This window comes from Lissotriton helveticus, chromosome 2_2, assembly GCF_964261635.1.
Source record: "Lissotriton helveticus chromosome 2_2, aLisHel1.1, whole genome shotgun sequence".
NCBI classification, from domain to species: domain Eukaryota; kingdom Metazoa; phylum Chordata; class Amphibia; order Caudata; family Salamandridae; genus Lissotriton; species Lissotriton helveticus.
This window is the reverse complement of record NC_136060.1, coordinates 275,004,667-275,029,805: the sequence shown is the minus strand read 5'-3', so window position 1 is coordinate 275,029,805 and position 25,139 is coordinate 275,004,667. Positions and strand designations below refer to the sequence as shown.

At 48.6% G+C, this 25,139-nt stretch overlaps 1 protein-coding gene across 2 annotated transcripts in view; it reads right to left on the bottom strand.

Annotated features, from left to right (window-relative positions):
- Positions 1-25,139, bottom strand: part of ADGRA3 (adhesion G protein-coupled receptor A3) — a 499,756-nt gene that overhangs the window by 17,626 nt on the left and 456,991 nt on the right. For both annotated transcript variants that reach the window (XM_078678405.1, XM_078678406.1), the window contains one exon: positions 5,181-5,326. In XM_078678405.1, the coding sequence (XP_078534531.1) occupies positions 5,181-5,326 (146 nt within the window). The remainder of the gene's footprint in view (positions 1-5,180; positions 5,327-25,139) is intronic.

The window sequence follows — 25,139 nt, the reverse complement described above, 5'->3', positions numbered from 1 at the left end:
TTTGCTGATAACCACTGACGCACACCAGCGCCACAGTTTCATTGTCTCTATGTTCCATCGTGAGGTGTAGAGTATTGGCATCGCAGCCAGCAGGGCTTTGCAAGATAGGGGCAGGATGGCGCAGCGTGAACATGGGGTGATGAAGTGAGTGATGACGTCTGTATCACCAGATGTTACAACGCAGAAATGTGCTATCCTTTAGGGCAGCAGTTAACAGCAGAGTATTGTTTCACGCATATTTTTACATACTGCTGTTAAAAGATTTAAGTGCATTTCTGTGTTTTGTTTTTTCTATTTCTATTCCCAAAAAGAAAATTAATGAAAATGTTGTTTTTGTTTTGGCTTCCTCAGTTTGTCTCATAGGTACAGTAAAACATGTACATGCGGAGGACTAGATGGCTTTCATGCAAAGGACGCTGCTACAAATAAAAAACATTCAGGGAAGTAATCACTAAGTGTGTGGTCTCTCGATTACAATGGCAGGATGTTTTCAGTGACTCTGCAGAATCTGAGTGCACGAAGAAGCTAAGTAGAAGCATGTGCTGGTAGAAGCTAAGCAGAAGTTGCTGTGTCCACCTCATGTGTCGGTCAGCCCTGGACAATGAGGAGATGACAAAGGGGATCCAAGATGGGTTTTGTGGGATGAGGTTGTCAGTGCTAGTTAAAGCAACCTCTTTTCCCTTTACCATGCACTCACATGCTCACTATGCATGTGGTTGGGGGGCAACAGCTCCTCTGTGGGTGCTCACAAATCACAGGCCAGAATAGAGTTTAGGCCTTGAACTTAGTACAGAGAGCTTGCTAGATGAATCAGCCTTTTCCCTAGATCCCTAATCAGTCTCTGGTTCACACCATCTTGAAACACCATATGCTCTATTGTTTGATTCAATCTTCTTCGCAGTAGCAATTTAATGACTGGAACATGACATTTGCAAATACCTAGGAATCTACAAAGGGTTTTGATGAATACAGACTATAGAAATAAGGTGCCTTAAGAAAGGTAATAGCATGACACAGGAGAGGGCATGTCATGTCCAAACAGGGGCAGCTCTTATGCCAGCTCTCACGCACTTCCACTCAATCAAGTCTGTCTCGGCCCTGCGTTCAGCTGTGTATACCCACCTCACTCTCCCCATCGCTTGCCGCCCTTTGCCACTAGTCTGAATGCTGTTGGGTAAGCATAGCTATCTGTTCCTGTTAGCACAGCGTTAGTCAGTCGCTATTCCTGTAAAGCTTAGCCACTACATTGTAATCTGTTGTGGTGGTTTCTCTACCATTTATTGCCTGATTTTGGTTTTTACCTGGTTTTATTTACTTTGCACCTTTTATTTACTTTGTGGTGTATTTCCCACCGGTTATACAGCAAGCTGGTCTGCCCCGCTGCTCACTTTCTGCTGTGTCTGGCTCTGCTTTCGCCTCCTACCACCCAGTGCCCAGCCTCCTTCCCAAAAACTACTTAATGGAAGTCACAGGCCAGCCGTGCAAAAGACACACCAAAAGCAAGGCCGTCTGGGTCAGTCAGCACCTGGACCGTGTCCAGCATCAGAAACCCTGGCCGTCCGGCAACCCGGAATCAGAGCTTTGTCCGGTATCAGAGCTTTGTGTCAGAACCCTGACACAAAGCTCTGATACCTGGAACCCAGATGCCACAACAACGAATGCTGCATCACATCTCCTCAATCAACGGTAGAACCTGTTGTCACCTCGATCAACGGTAGTTCACCTGCTGAAGCCGCATTTTCACTTGCAACTCAGAACTGCCCGCCGTCCCAGAAACCTGCGCCACTCCCACTTCACCGACGACTGCCCTGACAACACTCCAATGACTCCTGCTCAACGCCCAATCTCTTTCAAAACACGCCACTGAAATCTGGGATACCTTCACCACCCTCACCCCAGACATGATCTTCACACAGACAACTGGATCAAAGCCCACCTCCACCACCAATCGTCACCACTGCAGCACCCAAAAGCTACAAGATGACACACCAGGACTGCACCAACAAACACAGAGGAGGCATCACCATTATACACAAAGAAACAATCGCTGCACCACCATCAAAGACAACACCAGACAGATAATGGAACACCTCAACTTGCAACTCCGCACCAACAGCAGAACGAGCATCAGAGGCAGGCACCCTTGCCTACAGACCTCCCAGGACCACACCCTGGCTTCTACAGCACCATCACTGATTTAATCTCCCCACTAGCCATGGAGTCCAAGCACTATATCTTCGTTGGCGACTTCAACTTCCACCTCGACGGCACAACAGACACCAACTCCGCCAACCTACTGGTACGTATGAACAACTTTGGTCTCACCCAGCTAGTCACAGACACCACACACAGCGCAGCACACACTCTTTAACCAATCTTTACAGCCAACGATAGTGAAATACAGTCAATTCACAGAACTCAACTTGAGCGTCAACACCATCGTCCATTTCACCATTGCAGGACCCCCGTGCACCATCACCAGGCCTCCCAACTCCTCCTTCTGCAGGAACAAAGGCACACAGATCAAATGGTCGGAAACCCTCACCACCACCTAGCCCGACCCTCCAACCAACCTGAACAGGCCCTCTAGAATTTCACCACCCGGATCACCAAATGCTTCGAGTAACTCACCCCCATCAAACCATCCAAGACCGGCAGATCCACCAAATAAGCTAGCTGGTATACACTAGAACTCAGGACAATGGAACACAGCTTCAAACTACTAGGGTGATGATGATGCACTAGCAGAGACCCCACAGACCGAGCCATCTCCAAGTCGCCCTCAACAAATACCACCAACACCACAGAGACGTTAAAAAAAAAAATAGAAGCCCTGGCAAACCGCATCAAAGCTATAGCCATCCACACCAAGGAACTCTTCATCATAGTCTGAGAATTCTCCAGCCCAATGGCCACAGAAAACACATTCCCCCCTTCACAGGAACTCTGCGACACTCTAGTGAAACGTTTCCACAACAAGATATTCAACATCCACAGGAATTTCGAACCCCAACCAACTGACCTCAACAGCCTCCTCACATCAATGGATGCATCCCCGACCGCTCATCGCAAACAAACACGCTCACCTTACAGCACCACAGCCATCATGAACTCCATTCACTCGGGCACAAACAAGGACCCCTGCCCCACCCACCTCTGCAACCTCGGTAGCTAGGAAATCAGCTGCTGACTCACCACCATCCTCAACAAATTAATTTCCATAGCTAACTTCTCCAATGTATGTAAACATGTCAGACCTCTCAAGAAACCCTCCGCCGACACCAACGAACTTCAGGACTACCGCCTCATCTCACTGTTCCTTTACCCCACCAAAGTCCTTAAGGCCATCAACCGTCAGCTCAGCAAAAACTTCAAGAGAAACATCCTGCTCAACTTTTCTCAATCTGGTTTCCGCTCCAACCATAGCACTGATGCCGCCATGGACGAAATACGCACCCTTCATGAAAGGGTAGAATCAGCTGCCCTGATCCTCCTCCACCTCTCTGCAGCATTCAACACCGTATACCACCACTCACTCTTCAAGAGACTTCACTACATCGGGATCCGGGGATACACCCTCAAGTGTATTGCACTATTCCCCACCGGAAAGTCCGAGAATCTGCCTCTTTACCTTTGCCTCATAACTAAAGAGCACCATCTGCAGTGTTCCTCAAAGTTCATCCCACAACCTCACCCTCTACAACATGTACATGACCCCTCCAGCCGACACTGTCTGAACCTATGGCCTCAGCATCATATCCTATGCGGGTGACACCCAGCTCATCTTCACGCTCTCAGCAGACCCCTTACCAAGAGGACCAATTTCCACACTGCATGAAAAATGTCACCGACTGCATGAGGACTCACTATCTGAAGCTCAACGCTGACAAGACGAGGTGCAGATCTTTGGGAACAACACCTCCCTGTGGAACCACACTTAGTGGCCTGCCGAACTCTGACCCACCCCACACCACACCTGCAACCTCAGCATCATCCGGGACAGCAAACTCACCATGAGAGGACAGATTACCACAGTCTCCTCTGCCTGCTTCCACACTCTCCATAGGATTTTCAAATGGCTCCCCATCGGCACAAGGACAACAGTCACTTAAGCCCTAGTCACCAGCAGCCTGGATTATGGCAACACACTATAAGCAGCAACCACAACCTAATTCATGAGGAAACCTCAGATGATACAGAACTCCGGGGCCAGGCTCCTTTCAACTGCTCAAACGCACCCCCTCCCCCACCTCAAGAACCTCCATTGGCTCCCTATCCTAGAAAGATGCCAATTTAAAATATTGACGCACACCTACAAAGCCCCTCCACGATAAAGGAGCAGCATACATCCGCCTCCACCTGAACTTCCAACACCCCTCCAGAGACCTTCGTTCTGCCTTCCTCGCCCTTGCCCAGAACCCATGCATCCTCTGAAGCTTCAGTGGAGGCTGTTCCTTCTACTACCTCGGCACCCAGTCCTGCCTTTTCATCTCTGGACAGCACACTCTCTGGAGAAATTCAGGTAGTGACTCAAGACCTAGATTTTCGACTGAGCCCAGAAACCTAAGCGCCTTGATACCTTTGCGGGTGAATAGTAGTGCTGCACAAATCCTTTTTGATTGATTGATTATTGTTCTCTGGTGATGTTTATACTAAAGTCATATTTGTTTAATGAGGAATATCTATGAAACTTTAAAGCAGATTATTGCTTTCAAAACTGGTGTCTACCTAGTGAAGGCTATACAAGTAACTTGAAAGAAAGAAATGTGCAAAGACCAGACCACAATAGTGGGTTGATGTATTTCATACTTCAAAGCAGAACAGAAAATCAGAAGCACTGATAAATCCTAAATAACAGAGCTTTAAACGTGCACAAGCAACAGACATGTAATAAAACTGAACAAATTCACATACTCTACAAAAGTGTAGCTTTTAAGTATTGATGCTAAAACATTGTGATGACCTCTAGTCTACGACTCCTGTTTGGGAACCCAATATAAACAAACAGATTATCTATATTGTGCATATCCCTAGCTAATCTTCAAACACTACATAATCTCAATAAGTTGTGGCGTCAGTGAGAGAAGTAGGAGAAATTAGTTTTAATGATGAAACTAATATTCTAGTTTATAAGGAAGAATTAACAGGATGTACAAGAGGGAGACATATACAAGCTTTACCTCAACATTGGTCGTGGAGGAGGAGGTGGCTCGTCAGACTCCTGGCACCGCTTTGCTTTCTTGGTAACTTGCTTGTAGATATTTCGGGCTGTAACACCCACCCACAATACAGTGGCAAGAGTAGAATAATGCAGAATGATCCCGACCTACAATTTCAGAAATAAGCAGCTTTTTAATAATTAGGACAACAGAACATTCCATGGTAAGATAGCTCGCAATGACAAAGAAACACCAACAAGTACGACCTTCGACAGGGTCTTATTGAAAGCAGTAGTACCAAACATTAGCCCAAACATTGAAATGAAATATTTACGTTTTCCATAACTCCGAAAGCAGCAACTTTTTTCAGAATGTAAGTTCTGGCAAACTGAACAGCTTTTCTCTGAAAAGCTGCTAGTGAACATAAATGTTCACGAGACCTCAAACATAAAAGTTAAGGTTCTTGATATCAAGTCGGGGTCACTTGACAATTTAAGCCCCATAGCAGTAATAAAATCTCTCACACCTGCCATCTCTGAAAAAATGAAAGTGACCTTTAATGCTCATCAAACATACGACAAGTCCCCACCAAATGGAAAGCTAGATTGGTCTTGAGCAACCTCAAGAAAGGCAATTTAGACTTGACTAATATTGATAATTATCGCCACAACACTGTAGCATCAATCCTGCTGAGCATGCGGTCTTCAATAAGGTGGCATGTAAGGCAGGTATAAAAGCTAAGTGGCCAACTGGTTTTCACTGCATCTTGTCAGGGCGGATGCAGCCTTTGCTACTGCCTCTATTTAGGTGGCCCCCAGGGACCGCCACCTCCCCGGGGCTAAAATAAATAATGAGGCGTGGGAGGACTCCGGCCTCCCTACGCAGCCCTGGGGACCGTCACCTCCCCAGGGCACAAATACATTAATGAAGGGGGTCTGTTGCGTACCCCCGGGTACCACCACCTCCATGAGGCAAATTTGAACTTAGAAGAGGGGCCGCACAGCCCCCTCCAGGAGCCCTACATGGCCCTGGGGACTACCACCCTCCAGGGCCAGCTCCAACAATGTCCCGGGGTGCTCACCGCTGGGACATTGCAGTTTGCTATGGCATGGTGGGAGCACTGGTCCCGTCATGCAACAGCAAACAGTGCTCCGCTTTGAGCAAGGGAGAGCATTTTCACTTGATTATTCAAAGTAGAGCACTTCGCTTTTACACAGAGGGAGCTGCATGTCAGCAGCTCTCTGTGTTTAAAAGCAATGCCGGCTCCCGCAGGAGGCAGGACACCGGCAGAAACTGTGGGGGCCATCAGGCACACCCAACGGTCCGCAACGAGGCGGCCATGCCCCGGGGGATGGGGTCCCCGGGCCGAAAATGGCCTAGGGAGTGGGGCTGCTTGGCCCCCCCCTTTAATGAAAATATATATTTTTAATAAGGCCTGGCCCCGTGGGATGGGGTCTCCAAGGCCCCCATGGCCCTCCTTCTCCACCACTCAGAAAATGTGCCTCCTGGCATGCCGCTGGTTGGGGGCTTAAGTCCCCTTGGCTGCTGAGGGTCCCTAGGGGAAAACAAGAGCCTCTGCTACCTCCAATAAGCCCCACACAGCATGATTGCTGAGAGGTGGTCAGATACCACGCCCCCTTTCTCCACCACTCTACAAACACACCTCTGGTTCACTGCTCGTGGGGGTATGAGGTCCCCTTGCCTCCTGAGGGCCTCAGGACTAAAGTGGACATCTTCCTCCAAGTACGAGTGCGCCATGAGGCACGTTTGCAGTGTGGTGGAGAAAGGGGGCGTGACCCCTGTCGGCCGCTCAGCAATACAGCTGTGTGGGTCTCAATGGAGGTAACAGGAGGTGTAGTTGGCCCCTAAGGACTCTCAATGGCCATGCGGACTTAATCCCCCTATTAGTGCACTTGGAGGCTTGTTTGCAGAGTGGTGGAAAAAGGGGGCATGGCCTACTACCAGGTGTTAGCAATTCCGGTGTGTGGGACTTACTGGAGGTAACAGGATGGGTAGTTGGCTCCCAAGGACGTCCTTGGGATTGCTAAGAGGTCTTTGAAGGCCATGCCCCATTTCTCCACGACTCTGCAAAGGCGGCTTGTGCTGCACTACTGGTTGGGGTATGAAGTTCACTTTACTTCTGAGAGACCTTGGAGGCCAAGAATCCCTCCTGGTACCTCCTGTAAGTCCTACACAGTGGGATTCCTGAGAGCTGGTCGGATGCCCTGCATCCTTTCTTCACCACTCTGCAAGCGCGACTACTGGTTAAAAAACCTCCGAAATTCTATGAAAAAAACATAGATTACAGGGATGTTATAATTAAGTAGTGGAATTTAAAAAAACTTAGAAATTCACTGAAAAAAAACAAAGGTTATAGAGACTTTGTAGTTAGGCTAACATTTCACTCGCACAAAACCAGTGAAATTAATCTGTTATAGTTTGTGAGCTAACTATAACTCGTGACCCCGAAATGCACTGCTTATAAACTCACATATTACATCACTCATTACATGGCTGACAACAGCCACATGGCACTGCATAAAAGAATAGAGGGAGTAGAAGATATCACACACCCAAGAAAAATTAAAGCATCAGACATAAAAAGGAAAACAACAGGTGAACCACAACTGCACTAGAATAGAGAAATGAATACCACTATCTGGGACTGTAAAAAGAGGAAGTTGAACAAAGGGAAGCACAGAGAAGGCCTATAGAGATAATCTTTCTTTAAGATGGAGACTAGTTATCAGACAGAAAAAGGGACCTGGCTGAAGTAGAGGGTAAAATACAGAGTAAATAGTTGTGGAAGATCAAACACCATAAATTGAGGTCCATAACCAAGTATCAGTAGAACTGAACAACAGCTGGAGTTGCAGTGCATACAGCATACCAAGTGAGGAGGCCATATCAGAAATGTCTCAATAGAAGACAGGACACAAAATGGCTAGAATGTGGTACCTAAACACAGCAAGAAACCTTTAGTATACCATTACCATAGAGGAGATAGAACCTTACGTCTTCCAAAGGAAGAGGATAAAGAGGGGAGAGAGAGAGAGAGAGAATCCACAAGCAAAAACAAATCTCCAGTTTCTGCATGACACCCTGTGCCCAGTAAACAATTCCTCTGCCCATTGAAATAAATAAAACTCTTCAGAAATGAATACAACAGTATCACCAAACCTCCTTACCGAACTAAACCCAAGAAAGGGTTGTCAAAGAACATATGTTCGAGAAGAAATGTAAGAAGAAAAACGGCCATAAACCCCTAAGAGGGGTAGAAAACAACATCAGTTCAGTAACTAAATGTTGCGGTTGGAGTCGGAAGCATCATGAAAATGTTTCTAACAAAGTACAAAAAACATTTCCCAAAAGTTAAAAGCAACAACAGCTTTGTGTATGACAGAAGCATACCAAAAACAGTCCATGCACTGGCACTGAAGAGAATTCGGCATAGTAGTCCATCAATGCTAAGATATTGACAAGGTACGTCCGCAAGGTACATTGAGGGTGATAGAAATGATAGAGTCCTTGTCAATGCACAGTAAGCGCTAGCTCAAGGACTGCTAGTGCCAAAAAGAGACTAAACTAGGAATACCACCTAGGCCAGGATCGAGCAATGTACCCTAGGTTAAGAATTATACCCTCTGCCCTAGAACGGCTCACATACGAAACAAATCAAGGACACCATACTCCGTACAAGCTCAGTACAGGAGGAAGAAGAGGAGAAGACAGTACAGCAAAAAGAGGTTTCAAATTCTGCTCCACATGGACTGTCTCGAAAAGATTGTAAAGCGGAATCGGCGTGAGTACCAAACAGATGTTCACCATCAAAAGGCCTGCTCACCAAGGTGGATTGAACAGCCTCCAAAAATCCAGAGGTGCGTAGCCAGGCAAGCTGGCAAAGTGCCAGTGAAAGAGTCATGGACATCCAGAAAAAAGCACACTGTACCGTCAACAAAAATGTCGAGATAGGCCAAAAAATGGCCAGAGGAACCGCTCTCTGGATCCGCATTAAAAGCACGGAAAGGAGGAAATTGATGTCAGAGCGTAAGAGGAGGGCTTATATGGACTCTGTCGACGTCCCATCTGGTGGACGATGTTGCTATGGAGTCCCTCAACACCCTCTATCAACACACAGAGGTACTGTTGTAAAACGTTTTATGGATCCAGTCTGGCACCTGGGGATAATTTAAAGGTAAGGAATCTGCAGCTAGATGTCTCTCTATTACATGCATTTTCTGGGGTACCTCAGGGTTCTTCGTTATATCCTCTACATTCAATGTATATGTGCAGCTTTACTTCGACGGATTAAAAACATGGCTAACCATCATTAATATAACAGTTGCTGATTCAATTTGATAAAATGCTGCGCTTTACCATGAAAACCTCAATGTCTGTCTGACATCCCAAAGTGGATGAGTAGCAACATCTTAAAACTGAAGAGGGAGAAAGCTGAAATGCTTTTAGATGGTCATAACAAACAGTAGAAGCAATAATCCACCTGGCTCCAAGATAACTAGGAGGCTCTCCAAACCTTTCCCTCAATAGTAAATACAGTCACCTAGACTGAAAACCTTACAATGGAAGCACAAATCATCTCTGACAGTTTATCACGCTTCCATGCTGAGGATTTTATGAAAGAAGCACATGCTAAAGTTATTTCAGCAGGTCAGCGCAAATGCACGGACCACTGTAATGAAGTGTATCTTAATCTTACTGAACCAGCCTAATTATTGCAGTAGATAGTAGCAGGTACATATGTAGCTGTAAGGAAAGCAAGACAGCTCAGATTACATGAGCACATATTAGAGGTCAAAGGAAAGCTACATTGGCTCCCTATCAAGTAGAGGCTACAGTCCAAAACACTACTTAATTTAGTTCTACTATGGGAATGAAAATTATTTGAAACAGATTGGTAAATTTGTGACTGTTCACCCTCTATGCTCAAGCTCATATTTCATGTAAATGCCCATGTTTAGAGTTTAACTGTATGGGTGGCCAGTCCTTAGGATACTCAGGCCACAAGCTGTAGACTGATCTCTCATTAGCTATCCACAGTTGGCACTATAACTATTGTAGGAAATTGGATTATTATTTGGGGTGGGTGACTACCTGCCTAAAGTAATAATCACAACTCTTGTCAAGGTGAACCCTCAACGTGTAAAGTATTTATGCAGTAACAAAACAGTAATTATGTCAAAACACAAGCAATAAAATCCCAAGCCGAATTCAAGAGTACAATTTAATTAACAAAATGAAAACAAAACTTAATAAGGGGGAACGGGACATATGATTTTTTTAAAAAGTTTTATGTTGAACTAACATAAAAAGCAGAGGTCCACTGGCTACTCTCCCCTATGTATTAATAAATGGGGGAAAAACAGCACAGGTTTCTTTAATGCATATGTTCTGCTTTTAAATAAAACCCTTTCCAGTTTGGGAATACAAAAATAGAGATAGAGGACCGTTGCCCTTTGCATGCTTCTGTCCTTGGATTTGCAACCAGTCACAAGGGGCTCACAAACTACAACTTGCCTACCAATTGCAGCTCAGACCTCAGTTTCCTCAAACAATCTTGAAGTGAGGACACCTATCACAAACTCCCTTGCATCCAGAAGATTCTCAACGTTTTACCTTGAGCCTACAACAACGATAGCACCACACTGAATTACAGAGATAAATTTGAATTTAAATGGGGGCGTGGCTTGGCGCGTGGCAAGATGGCAGCTCTGTGAGGCTGCTCTGCCGGTCACCGCACGATATCCTTCAATATCCTGTATCACCCGAGCTTAAATCCGCGCTGCTGAAGTGGCGAGCGTTGTGGACACTGCGGGGAGCTGATCGTGGTGTCCGCTGTGACTGGGAGTGACTGTGAAGTGACGAGCCTGACACTGGCCGGTGCATTGGCGCGAGGCGAGACGAGGGGAGACGATTGCCTGCTCTTTGACACCGCTTACACCTCGGCCTGGTGACGGAGCCCGCGGCGGAGCCTCGAATCGGCGTCCGGCGCTCGCTCCTGCGATGACAGGACCCACTGATCTGCCCGCACGATAGACAGCGCAGGGGTGAGTGGACCGTGGCTGGAAGGTGCGGAATGCCTGCGGCTACCGCTCGCTTTGGGCTGCCGAGACACTGGTGCGCTCCCCCCTCCCCCGCCGTCTGCTTTTCTACCGGCGCCCCGGCTGCCGAATACACATCGGCGGGGAGCGAGGTTTAGACGTTGCTGGGGCTGGCGCCTTCTCTCCGCGAGTTGCAACAGAGGAACGCGGAGGCGGCCTAACTAGCGCTTCTTGAGTTTCGCGCTCCCCCGGCTGAGCTGCGGGCGTCCCCTCACGACAGCACCTGGATCCTGGGGTCGTGTTAGGCCGCGCCTTTTTATTCTCGAACTTCTGATACTCTGGCAGTTGTTGGGGTGTTGCAGACGTCAGCTCCATCGCGACAAGCCGAGACCCCCTTGTTCTCCCTGGACTGTGTGGCTGGATTCCTGTAGAAGGGAGAGACGGTTTGGATGTTGGAGCGCAGTGAGAGCAGTGACACCACTTTGTGGCCTGTGGTCCTTCGCTGTTCCCCTCTGTGTCGCCTAAAGGAGGCCCTCGGTGGTGTTGGTATGACCAAGCGATTGATACGAGAGCGCCACTGGCACACAGGTGCTGGCCGCTGTCTGGGGAGCCGCTGAGGAGCCATGCCATTACAGGCGGACACGAGCACCATTTTCTATCGGACTGTGGAGGCGAAGACACGCTGGTAGGGGCAGTCGGCTGGTAAGTGTCTGCTTCAGCGTCCTACCAAGCGGCGGAGGGGCAGTGTTGGGCTAGTGGCTTGACTGGAGGCTGGATATGGGCAAGCCTGACAGAGCCCAGCGAAAATTGACATTTGAACTTAGAAAAAATAGTAAACCACCGGAATCGGAGACGTCGGCCCAGGATATGGAGAATGCGACGCAGAGCGGCCTCAATCTGGAGAAGGCGCTGGCAGCTATTAACAATAGTTAGTAATAACAAATTGAGAGAGAGGGAAAAGGGCACTCTTGGTCCCCCTGTTAAATCTTGTAAAACAACAAAAGAGTGTCGTGAGAGAAGTGTGTAAGCACTAGACACAGAGAATAAATCTCCCTGAAGAAGTCACAGTGGAAATCAGTGTTTTATTTTTAGGAAGCCCTCACTCACCACCCTGGGTGGTGACATGCTTCATCATCGGGTCCACCAGGAGAAGCCGAATGCCTCCCTGGTGTGCTACAACGCCAGATTACTGCGGAGCAGGTTCTTTGTGGCAAAAGTGTCAAAAAGAAATGTGAATTAAAAATTTCAGAAACTGTGCCATACAGAATTTTTTTTATTCAATGGTCAGTTTGACATAAGTAAAATATGTGTGGGAAACCTACCAGTTAATGACTCGGTTGTTTCCACTTAAAGTGGGGTCAACATGTTTCTGCCCGTCTATGTGTCATTTACTGGGCTTTCATCAGGACCGTCAGGTGGTGTACCTCGGCGGTATGGGCGCGCTAAGGCCCACCCTTACCAGAGGACGCCTGCCACCTGATCCACGGGGTCCGGTAGCAGGAGACGCTAGGTGCAAAACGGGTGGCAGGCGTTGCGCCATTGTCGCTTCCCCCCCCTCCAGAGACCCATGGGGTGTGGATCTTCTGCATTACAAACAGTACAGGGACCTCAAATTGAAGGTTTCCCATAACTTTTGTTAGGTTTTTGCACTTTATTTTACACACTTGTTTTTAACTTTCACGTCCACTGGTAAGGGTGGGCCTTAGCGCGCCCATACCGCCGAGGTACACCACCTGACGGTCCTGATGAAAGCCCAGTAAATTACACAGACGGGCAGAAACATGTTGACCCCACTTTAAGTGGAAACAACCGAGTCATTAACTGGTAAGTTTCCCACACATATTTTACTTATGTCAAACTGACCATTGAATAAAAAAAATTCTGTATGGTACAGTTTCTGACATTTTTAATTCACATTTCTTTTTGACACTTTTGCCACAAAGAACCTGCTCCGCAGTAATCTGGCGTTGTAGCACACCAGGGAGGCATTCGGCTTCTCCTGGTGGGCCCGATGATGAAGCATGTCACCACCCAGGGTGGTGAGTGAGGGCTTCCTAAAAAAAAAAACGCTGATTTCCACTGTGACTTCTTCAGGGAGATTTATTCTCTGTGTCTAGTGCTTACACACTTCTCTCACGACACTCTTTTGTTGTTTTACAAGCTATTAACAATAGTCTTCAAGCTATAGATGGCAAGATCGAAGCGCTGAATGGCTGCATGGACCAGTTTTCGGCCAAGCTTGACAAACAGGTGGCGCGTATTGGTGAAGCGGAACAGAGAATCTCTGACCCCGAAGATGGCCTCCAACAGGTTGCGGAGAAGACGACAGACCTTTCCAAGCTGCTAGCAATCATCCAAGCAAAATATGAGGACATGGAAGTGCGCTCGAGACGCAACAACATCCGCGTCATTGGGCTGCCAGAGTCGACAAACGTAGGACGGCTGGAGGACTACATAGAGACCATGTTGCGAGAGGTGTGCGGTTCGGAGCAGCTGTCCCCTATGTTCGCGGTGGAGAGGGCTCATCGTTCGCTGGCGGCGCGGCCTCCTCCGGGGACCCCGCCGGGGTCCCATCATTGTCCGCCTGCTCAATTATCGCGACAGGGACACTGTTTTAGGTATCACTAAAGAAAGAGGCGAGGTGGTCCACCAGAATACGCACTTGTCCTTCTACCCAGACTTTACGGCTCAAGTGCAGGCAGCGAGGAAAGAATTTCAGTCCGTCAAGAAGTTACTCCGGCAAGAAAATATCCCATATGCCATGTTGTATCCCGCTAGGCTGCGGATCGGAGAATACGCGGGAGGAAAAATCTTCACGACCCCGAAACAGGCCATGACATACGCTAAGTCCCTTCAGGCTAAGCGCAAATCTGCTGAGTCCACATCAGACGTTGAAGACTGAGTATGCAACTGTCTGGGTTAGGGTAGTCTACATCCTGCCTGCAGTGAGGTGGTACCGTCTTTTTTTTCCCTCCTGCTGATACACTGCCTGTGCTCCTGCGGGAGAAGAATATTTGTTTGTAGGGGGGTCACTACAATTGTGGCTATAGTTACTATCATGATCTTAGTGCTGCATTTTTCCAGATATGCGGGATTTGTGAGGCCTGATGGGGGGGGCAAGTGCTCCATGGATGACATGAGCCGTTATTCGTTGCTGTGACCTGGGTCATGAAGAACTGTCCCTGACAGCTCAGGGGTTGGTATTTTGATACACATGCGGTGGCCCACTTCCGCCTAGTGCCAGAGGTGTACGTTGCCGCCGCGATCCCCCAATGGGAATGCCCCACACACTACTATGGTTTTTGTTATGTATGTTGGGAGGTGGGCAATGTCTGTCTTTGGCGGGTTGGGGTTGCTAAAGTGGGTGGTGGGAGATGGGCCTAAGTCCTTTGAGTCTTTACCAGAAGTACAATGGTTTATTGCATTTACAGTATTGAATGTTTTCTCATGGTGGCAGGATGCTGGCTCGGAACCATGTATAAGGGGGTTACCTAATGGGTGAGAAATACGGATGCCTCACTTGGAATGTACGCGGCCTGAATACGCCTAAGAAGACCAGGCAGGTGCTGGCATATTTAGACAGGCAGGATATCCACATTGCCCTGTTACAAGAAACTCATCTGACTAAACACATGGAGGGGGCTATTGCACGGCGTTGGGCCACATTCAGACTGGCCTCCTCGTATTCTAGCTATGCCCGGGGAGTCTTAATACTTGTGAAAAAGGGTACCCCGTTTCAGCCTTTGGATACCCGGATAGATGGTGAGGGCAGGTGGGCTGTTGTGCGAGGAAAGCTTGGAAGAGGGCTGGTGACTATTGCAAATATTTACGGCCCCGTGGTTGATGAGCCAGCATCCTTCTTAACCTTATTTCAGACTCTGCGTATGTGTCCGGACTCTGCTTTTATACTAGGGGGCGATTTGAACACTTGCCTAGACCCCACTGTGGATAAATCCCCCCTGTCCAGTCATCGTATGATTAGGGTGCGAGACTTTATGGAGAGTGGGGTTTATCTGATGTTTGGCGTGTGCGAAACGGGGGGATCAGGGAAGGCACACACATCACAACAGCTTACAACACTTGGTGCAGACTGGACTACTGGTTGATTGGCGGAGAGGCACATGACTGGGTCACTGACGTTAGCGTCATCCCGAGGACACTCTCGGGCCACAATTCGGTTAGGCTGACTCTACAGGTCCCATACAATGCCCATCGACCATTTACATGGCGTTTTAAAGCTGATGCCCTTTTGGATCCGGTCTATGCAGATACCATCAGTAGAGCCATATCGCAATACTTTGATCTGAATGTGGGCTCTGTAGACAGCGCGGCCACCCTTTGGGAGGCGTTCACGGTTACGATAAGGGGAGTGTGCATAGGTACAACAGCTGGCATACTTGGGGACCTACGGGGGCAATTGAGGCGTACTGAAAGCAAATTGCGGGAACTAGAGACTTTGTATAACACTGTACCTTCCCATGAGACACTTGCTCTTATTCGAGAACACATTGAAGAATATAATACATTAGCTGCCTCGGAGGTGAAGTATATATCCGAACGTTTCGTGGCGAGAGCGTACGGGGGGGGCGGCCTGGCCGAGCCTTGGCTCATCGTCTGCGCAAGCGAGCGGATGCTCCGCTGCTGGACCGCATTGGAGATGATTCAGGGGAAGAGTATTTCACCCCAGGGGATATCTTGGGCCAATTTAGGGAGTTCTATGAGACGTTGTATACGTCTCGGGGCGACCTGGTGGAATCAGAGCTGACGGATTACCTTTCGGATACAGCGTGCGCTTGGCTATCTGATGGGCATAGGCAGTTTCTCAGTTTACCCATAGATGAACGAGACGTCAGAGACGCTATACTTTCACTTCCTAACATGAAAGCTCCTAGGCCTGATGGGCTGACCGCTGAATTTTATAAGCATTATGTAGATCTACTGGTGCCCCATCTGCTTGCGGTGTACGTGGAGGCGCATGAGGTTGGCTCTCTTCCCCCATCGCTTCGGCAGGCATTCATTATTACCCTGCTGAAAAAAGACAAGGATCCATCCCGGTGTGAATCGTACCGCCCCTTATCTTTAATTAACATTGATGCTAAGATCCTCGCCTCAATACTTGCTTCTAAACTACATCCTCTAATGCCCCTATAGATCTTGCCAGACCAGTCTGGATTCATACCGGATCGGTCCACATCGTGGAATCTTAGAACGATATTTGCCATGTTCCATGTCTTGGATCCAGAGTTACCTGCAGTGGCTGTGCTCTTAGACGCGGCCAAAGCGTTCGATTCTATTGAATGGCAGTATATGCTCTCCATTTTGTATAGAATGGGCTTCCCCCCTGTGTTTGTCCGCTGGGTTCAAATTTTATATACAGGTACCTTGGCGCGGGTGAGAGTGGGTGGCCTAACATCTGACCCATTCAATATCCAGCAAAGAACACGGCAGGGCTGTCCGTTGTCCCCTTTTTTATTTGCCATAGTGCTAGAGCCCCTGCTTTGTCGCATCCGTCAAAATCACAAAGCGTCAGCCTTGGCCTTCAATAATAGGCCAGTGGGTATCTCTGCGTACGCAGATGACATGGTCTTATATATCAGGGAACCTCAAGTATACCTTGCTCCGGTCCTCCGAGAATATGTTCGCTATGGACTGTTCTCCGGCCTCACCATCAACTGGGGCAAATCGGTAATCATTCCTCTCACGACTGCCACCACGGCTCCACCACTGGAATACCCACTACAGTGGTTGGACGATCCGGTGAAATATCTGGGTGTGTGGATCCATCGTGATCCAGCGACGGTTATTTGTGAAAATTATGGCAGGGCGTACACAGATATGATCGAGCACATTGATAAATGGGAGAGGTTACCTTTGTCGTTAGCGGACCGCATAGCCGTCATAAAGATGGTGCTATTGCCTAAATTTCTGTACTTGTTCAGCACTGTCCCGGTGCGCCTAAATAAGCATTTCTTTAAAATGGTACAGTCACAGCTGCTCCGCCTGGTATGGGGAGCGAAACCGCCCAGAATCGGCTGGTCCACACTCGCGCTACCTTTTGACAAGGGAGGGTTTTGCGCTCCGGACTTCTTTGTGTACTATCTCTGCGGTTTGGCCCAATATGCATATTTTTGGTACAAGCCACACGACTTCATTCGCATGTGGCGGTTGAGGAGGGAGATGCTGGAGAGACCCCTCTTCATGGTATTGTTACACATGTCCATAGAGGGACACCCAAATCGGAAATAAATACCATTGATGCCACGATTTCGGCCTGGCACAGCATAGGGCGTAGGACTCGGACGCTTCGGCTGTACGCTCCCAGCATGCCGATCGAGGGTCACAGCGCTCTTTCAGTGGCGCGAGAACGCGGAGCGATTCGCACCCTTAAAGAGGCAGGAATATCCACGTTGGGCAATCTCTACAGAGATGGGACATACATCACTAGCGACGACTTGAGCTTTATTTCCAATCCCACACCGTTATTTACCTATACTTGCGATCGGTTGCGCAGAGCAATTGGAGATCATTACACTACATTCCCGGACGAACCACCGATATCAAAATCACTGCAGTTGGTGGTGACAGCGCCATCTAGGAAACGTCTCCTCACTAAACTATATCGGATGGTGCAGGAAGAATCGGTGCTCCCTGAAGACAAGAGCTTAGCGAGGTGGAATAGAGTCTTAGATACATAGCTCACGGAGGAGATGTGGGGACAGATTTGTGGTCTGACAGGGAAACTCTCAGCTAATGGCAATTTACGTATCATACACTTGAAATTTCAACATCAGACGTACTACACCCCTCTGAGACTACACAAATTCGGGCTTAGAGAAACTGACTGTTGCAGACGCCGTGGGCAGGGAGGAGCGGACTTTGTCCATTTAGCCTGGCACTGCCAGGGTGTACACTCATACTGGGCAGATATCCTGAATATGCTCTATGAGATGACTGGACATAGGCTTGACTGCACCCCCTTGCTTTGTTTACTGGGATATGTGCCTGAGGTGCGAGGGGTGATGGGTCGATTTGTGCGGGTGGCCCTACTGCTGGCTAGGAGGAGGGTGCTGTTTACATGGGATGGGAGGCGAGTCCCGCTGGCTGCAAAATGGTTAACTGATATGACATATTGCAATGAACAATTGTCTCTGTATGAAGAGGAACTTCCACGAAGCTCACGGCCAAGAGACATATGGGCCCCGCAACGAGAATACTTACTGGCCCGAAGTGAACAGCCTGAGGACATCACCCATACTCAGGCGGATTGAAGGGTGCACTGTGTTTACTATTGTCCGCTGCCTACTGGTTATTTGTTCCTATTTCTGTGAAGGGTAATAGCCCGGCCGTACGCTTTCGCCACTGAGAAGGATTGAACTGTAATACTGTGTGAATTCAAGGAGGACCTAGGCTCGGGAGGGTGGGTGGGAGGGTTGGGGTTGTTTTTTTTTTATTGTGGGGGTTTTGTACTGCTCATGGATGTTTCTGTCTAATATCCTATGATGAAAAGTACTTGATATGCCTTTTTGTGATCAGCCTTAAAATTAATAAATAAAGTTAAATTTTTTTTTTTTTTTTAATGTAAATGGATTTAAATACAAGTGTTATCTTTAAGTAACTGTAGCTAGATTTAAAACCTTGTCCATCTAATTCTCCATGAATCGTCATATATCAGCACCCGGAAGGTGAGGCATAAATTGTTGAAAAATGTACATATTCATCAATGTAATCCAAACACAATCGTTCCTCGCAGAGGTGAAACTTGACCATTGGGATGACCACTCAGATACTTGAAAAACTACCTTCTAATTGTTTCTAAATGACAATGGCCATTCGTAGCAGGACAATAGCCTGAATAATGCCAGGTCAAAATTTGATTTCTTCGAAGCCTGATCTCTAAAGCTTGGCACTGTACAAAACAAGAACCCAGTTAGTGCTAACTAGTAACACCCTCTTCAAATTCTATTTACAATCAACATGAAGAAACTGGGCTACCCTGGCCAATAGGGGGAAAAAAGATCAGAAAATAGTTGTCCACCTACTCCTGTGAATGGAGCGAGAAACTACATGTCTCAGAACGATTTAGAAGATTCTATCCTAATGCATCAATGTAGGGTCAACAGTAAGAGACAAGCCCAATATAAGAAACACATAGGCATGATCTGATGATGGACTAAGGCTAGTTCGAGCAATCATCCTGTCAAAATTATCAAACGTTCAACTGCTGGTAAATGTTCATGCTGCTATTAATGTTGTATAGCAACTGTTGAGTTAGGCTCCTATTTTGTGGCTTAATTTTAATGTAAATCAACTGACCAGTTGATGACGGAGGCTATGCGCTATTCAGCCTGTAATGCTTAAAATCCACATATCACCGACTGACTTTTGTACAATTACATCCAACATTCATTTCGGGAAGGTCTTATCAATCAATAAATGTTGACTGGAAGAATCACTATCTGTTCACGAGATGATTAGTGACAATAGAAAGAATAAGAGTGTCAATGTGAAGAATTTGTGTCCAGGAATTTTAACGCATAGACTCCAGGGAATAGAGATAATTCACAGGACAGTTATGCAAAAATTGACTAAAACAATCCAGTCAGTAAGAAAACTGGTGATTGGTAAGAAACTGTTCTTGTCACTTCGTAGAGCAGAGCACCTCTCTGGGAAACCTCAATGGCAGAATAGAAAACTATCACAACTCATGGGTCTCCAGACATATAAAATCTGTGTGGGCCAAAGTTAGTTAGGCAGGAAGGTCTTGGAGGCAGGACCATACAGAGGCTAAATTGATGGAACTCAAACAAGCTTGTAAGCTGTATAAGAAAACGGTCTGAAAGATCTTTTGAATTCTAAAAGAGCTTGCCCTTCTTTTTCTCTAGTGATGTAGAATGCTTCAAATCGATTTTCAGTAAAAATTCACCTTAAAAGTGGATTTACTACTCTCAACAGGCAAATGAGCATATAGTGTCATGAAGTTAATGGGGCCTGTGCAGAAACTCTCCCATTTTTACATGTTCACGTTTTTTAGACTATGACTTTTAGCACATTTACTTGCGTGCTTTCATGTGATAGTGTACTCAGAAAGTGTTTTGCTTACAAATACATTTCTTCGATGGCACATTATCATACCATTGAACATTTTGTCCAAGGAGCAAGTACACTGCGCAAACAGCCCTTGCAAATTGTCTGTTCAGACACAGCTCGGACTTGGTAAAATCAACAATGATAGCCGGATCTGAACTCAGGCACAGTGCGAATGGAACCAATTTTCATTCTATAAACTGCCCCAAACCTTTGTTGCGCAGAGGAGCATTTCCATAGATTGTTGTGGCCACTCCGTGCCTGAATTGCTTCCCAGCTGAATCTCATCACTATCCTGAGAGGGACGGCGGCCTGTTCTACACTAGACTGCTTTCCGGATGAAAAGCATAGGTAAATGGGGAGTTAGACCACTCCAAGGTATCTGGCAGAACCCTCTAAGATAGGTAGTGCTAGGTAGGTGTACAATCATATGCATTCATATAATCAATGCAGTATTAAATATTTGAATCCATCTTCTTCACCACTGCTGGTTACAATGCACTGTTTCTTTCTACTAATCATGGCAGCACATGTATTTTATTCAAGAATCCAACTGCTTCAATAAATGTTTGTTATGCCAATTGTGTATTTCTTATGTCTCTCTTTGGACATTCTCGAATTAACAACGAAAGGTTAGATGTGTGTCCACGATTTCCTTGGGGGAATTAGGGTTGGCATGTTCTGAGGTTGCAGACACCATCAGGTACCCTGTGAGGTGTAGGGGTCCAGATGGCGCACTGTGAGCTAGCCAGAAACACCTGGCCAGCCTTCATGTTTGAAAAAAAGTAGTACATTTTTGTAATCAGAAAGCCTTGTTGGGCCACACTACATAAATCAACACAATCAACAAATGAGAGGTTCTTTTGCTTTGATAATACCATTCCAGGCCACCACCAGTGCTTTTGAGAAGGGCCAGAGCAATTACCTATTCTTGGTTTAGAACTACAAAAGAACACTTGTATGTCATTACCAGAAGCACAAGTTACTTACCTTCGGTAACGATATATCTGTAAGAAACAGTAGTTAGTATTAGATTCCTTACCTTAGAATATCCCCAGGCGTCAGACTGGATCTGGAAACTTTCGCGTGGCAGTACCCTTGCGCGTCGCTAGGCGTCGTCTGCGGCTCCGCGTCCTTCGGCGTTGGGGGCGCTGGGATGACGTCGCTGGAGTACTTAGACGCCGCCCTCGCGCGCTGACGTCAGTTCTTATACATAGCTTTTCCGCGCCTGAAACGCAGAGCCATGATAAAAACCAACACTGGTGCCATGAAACTAGGGCCCTGAAAGGGGATGACCTTAACCCTGGATATCGGTTCGCAGAACGGGGAGGATGGGTGGGTCGGTAAGGAATCTAATACTAACTACTGTTTCTTACAGATATATCGTTATCGAAGGTAAGTAACTTGTGCATCTGAAAGAAACAGGTTAGTATTAGATTCCTTACCTTAGAATAGATACCCCAGCAATACCAACCCCGGTGGTGGGTCTGCGAACCAATAATCACACCAGAAAGTCCTGGAGGACGGAACGGCCAAAGAAGCCATCCCTCCGGACTTGTTTGTCCAGGCAGTAGTGTCTTGCGAACGTGTGCAGCGAGGCCCACGAAGCTGCCTGACAAATGTCCTGCAAGGGGACACCTCGGCCCAGGGCAGTAGTAGTCGCTGTGGGCCCTCAGCCCAACAGGAGGTTCCTTTTTAGCCAAAGAGTAACACGCCTGGATGCACACTACGATCCACCGAGAGATGGTCCGCTTGTGCACTGCCCGACCTTTCTTAGCGCCCACGTAACCAACAAAGAGTTGGTCATCCACCCGGAACTGGCGAGTGCGATCCAGATAGAAGTGCACGTTTTGGGTCCAGACGGTGGAGCCTATCTTCCTCTTTCGAGGGCTGCGGAGGCGGAAAGAAGGTGGGCAAGGTGATGGACTGCCCGATGTGGAAGGCTGTGACTACCTTGGGCAGGAAAGAATGTCTTGTCCGCAACACAACTTTGTCCGAATGGACAGAAAGGAAAGGAGGTTTAGAGGAAAGAGCCTGGAAAAGGTGATGGCAACCAGGAAAGCAGTCTTAAGCGTAAGAAGACGAAGAGGACACTTATGAACCGGCTCAAAAGGAGCACACATCAGACAAGTTAGAACCAGGTTCAAGTCCCACTGGGCCATCACGAAAGGAACAGGGCGGAACATATGAGTGATGCCCTTCAAGAACCTATTTACAATCGGGGACTTGAATAAAGAAGGCTGATCAGGTAGCATTAAGTAGGCGGAAAGGGCAGAAAGGTAACCCTTGATAGTGCCCAGAGCAGAGCCCTGCTGGGCAAGAGAACGAAGGAACAGGAGAACCTCAGAAAGGGGTGCAGAGAGAGGATCCACAGCCTTTGCTGTGCACCATGCCACAAATTTGTTCCACCTGCAGGCGTATACCGACTTTGTGGAGGGACGCCTGGCTGCCAGAATCACAGTACAACTGTCGCCGCTCAATCTCAAAGCATGGAGGTGGAGACTGGACAGGTTCGGGTGGAGGACCGTCCCCTGCTGCTGCGACAGAAGGTCCTCCTGAAGAGGCAGACGAATCGGGGGATCGACAGACATACTGAGTAGCTCGGGATACCAGTATCTTCGTGCCCAGTCCGGAGCCACAAGGATAACTTGGGCCCGGTCGCGCCTGATCTTCTTCAGCACTCTGGGCAGAAGTGGTATAGGCGGAAAGGCGTACAACAGACCGCAGCTCCATACGCGACGAAAAGCGTCGCCGAGCGAGTGCCGCCTTGGTAATTCCAACGCGCAGAACTGATGACATTGCGCGTTCTCTTCGGTGGCGAATAGATCTAACCAAGGCTCTCCCCACTGCAGAAAGAGGCCTTGTGCCACGTCCAAGTTCAGACGCCATTCGTGATCCATCATGCATCGATGTCTGATTTCGTCCGCCCTGGCGTTCAGGGACCCTGCCAGGGGTTGAACCACCAGGGTCACGCCCTGATGTTCCAGCCACTGCCAAAGGTGCAGAGCCTCCTGGCATAGGGTCCACGACCCCACCCCGCCCTGTTTGTTGCAGTACCACATGGCGGTGGTGTTGTCTGTGAACACCTGCACTATAACTCCCCCGGACAGAGGGGAGGAATGCCTTCAGTGCAAGTCGGATCGCCCGCAGCACCAGAAGGTTGAAATGGAGCCGGGACTCCGCCGGAGAGCCTCTGATCTCCACCTCTCCCATGTGGCCCCCCCCAGCCCTGGAGGGACGCCACTACGTGCTCCGCTTGGGGTAGGGAGAGGGATCTGCCGCTGACCCAATCGCGGTCCGTGAGCCACCACTGCAACTGTTTTGCAGTGCCCTCCGAGGATCAAGACATGGTCAGACAAGTTGCCCTAATGCTGGGCCCACTGAAACTTCAGGTCCCACTGCAGAGCCCGCATCCGCCACCTGGCGTGATGCACCAGAAGGATGCAGGAGGCCATCAGCCCCAGAAGCCGCAGTGTCAACCTGACCGAGACTCGGGATAACGGCTGAAAGATCGGAATCAGAGCCTGAATATCCCGAAACCGCTGTTCGGGAGGATAAACCCGAAACTGCGCTGAGTCTAGAACCGCTCCGATGAAGAGGAGCTTCTGAGAGGGACACAGGTGTGACTTCGGCACATTGATGGAGAACCCAAGCAGGTGCAGGAGGTCGGCCGTAGTCTGGAGATGGCTGACGACTGTCTGGGCGAGCCCGCCTTCAACAACCAGTCGTCGAGGTTTTCCACAGAAGACTGAAATCCCTAACCTGCGCAGATGAGCTGCAACCACCGCCATCACTTTCGTGAACACCCGTGGGGCACTGGTAAGGCCGAAGGGAAGCACGGTAAACTGAAAGTGCTCATGGCCTACCGTGAACCGCAGGTAACGCCGGTGGGCCGGCAGGACGGGGATATGAAAATAAGCGTCCTGCAAGTCCAACGCTACCATCCAGTCTCCTGGGTCCAGGGCAGCTAGGACCTGAGCTAGTGTCAGCATCTTGAACTTCTCCTGCCGGAGGAAGCCGTTGACGTTCCGCAGGTCTAAGATAGGGCGTAGGCCCCCTTTGCCCTTCAGAAAGTAGTGGGAGTAACAACCACACCCTACTTCTGGCCCAGGAACGCGCTCGATGGCCCCCTTGGCTAAGAGGGCCGTAACCTCCTCGCAGAGAAGCGCAAGTGATCCCCCGACACACGGTGGTACTGCGGTGCCATGGCTGGAGGGGTCGCCTCGAAGGGGAGGGAGTAGCCCCTTCGGACGATTTGCAGCACCCACCTGTCCGATGTAACAGTGCGGCAGTGGAGGTGGTGATGGCGAACCCTGACCCCCCACTGGCGTCACATGGGCCTGAAAGCTCGGACTAGGAAGGTTTTGAGGCAGATTCTGCAGGGACAGGTGTGGACTGGCCGCGACGTTGTCCCCGACCGCCGCCACGGCAGTTTCCACGTACGCCACCGCGCTGGACGGTAGTCTGCGGTCCGTGGCTGGCTGTGCGTGTGGGGTCGCCCCTTCCTTGTACACGAAAGGAGCGAAAGGCAGCCGATGGCTGGTGCGGGGCCGAGAGGCCCAAGGACTTGGCCGTAGCCCTCGAGTCCTTAAAGCGCTAAAGCGCATGGTCTGCTTTGTCACCAAAGAGGCGACGGCCATCAAACGGCATGTCCATAAGAGTGTTCTGGACATCAGCCGAGAAGTTGGCGGACCTCAACCAGGCGTGGCGACGAAGCGCCACCGTCGTTGCCATCGTTCTGCCCAGTAAGTCTGTGGTATCCAGCCCACACCGGATGGAGTACCGTGCCGCATCTCGACCCTCCGCAAGGGCTTGGGTGAGTTTATTCCGGACCTCC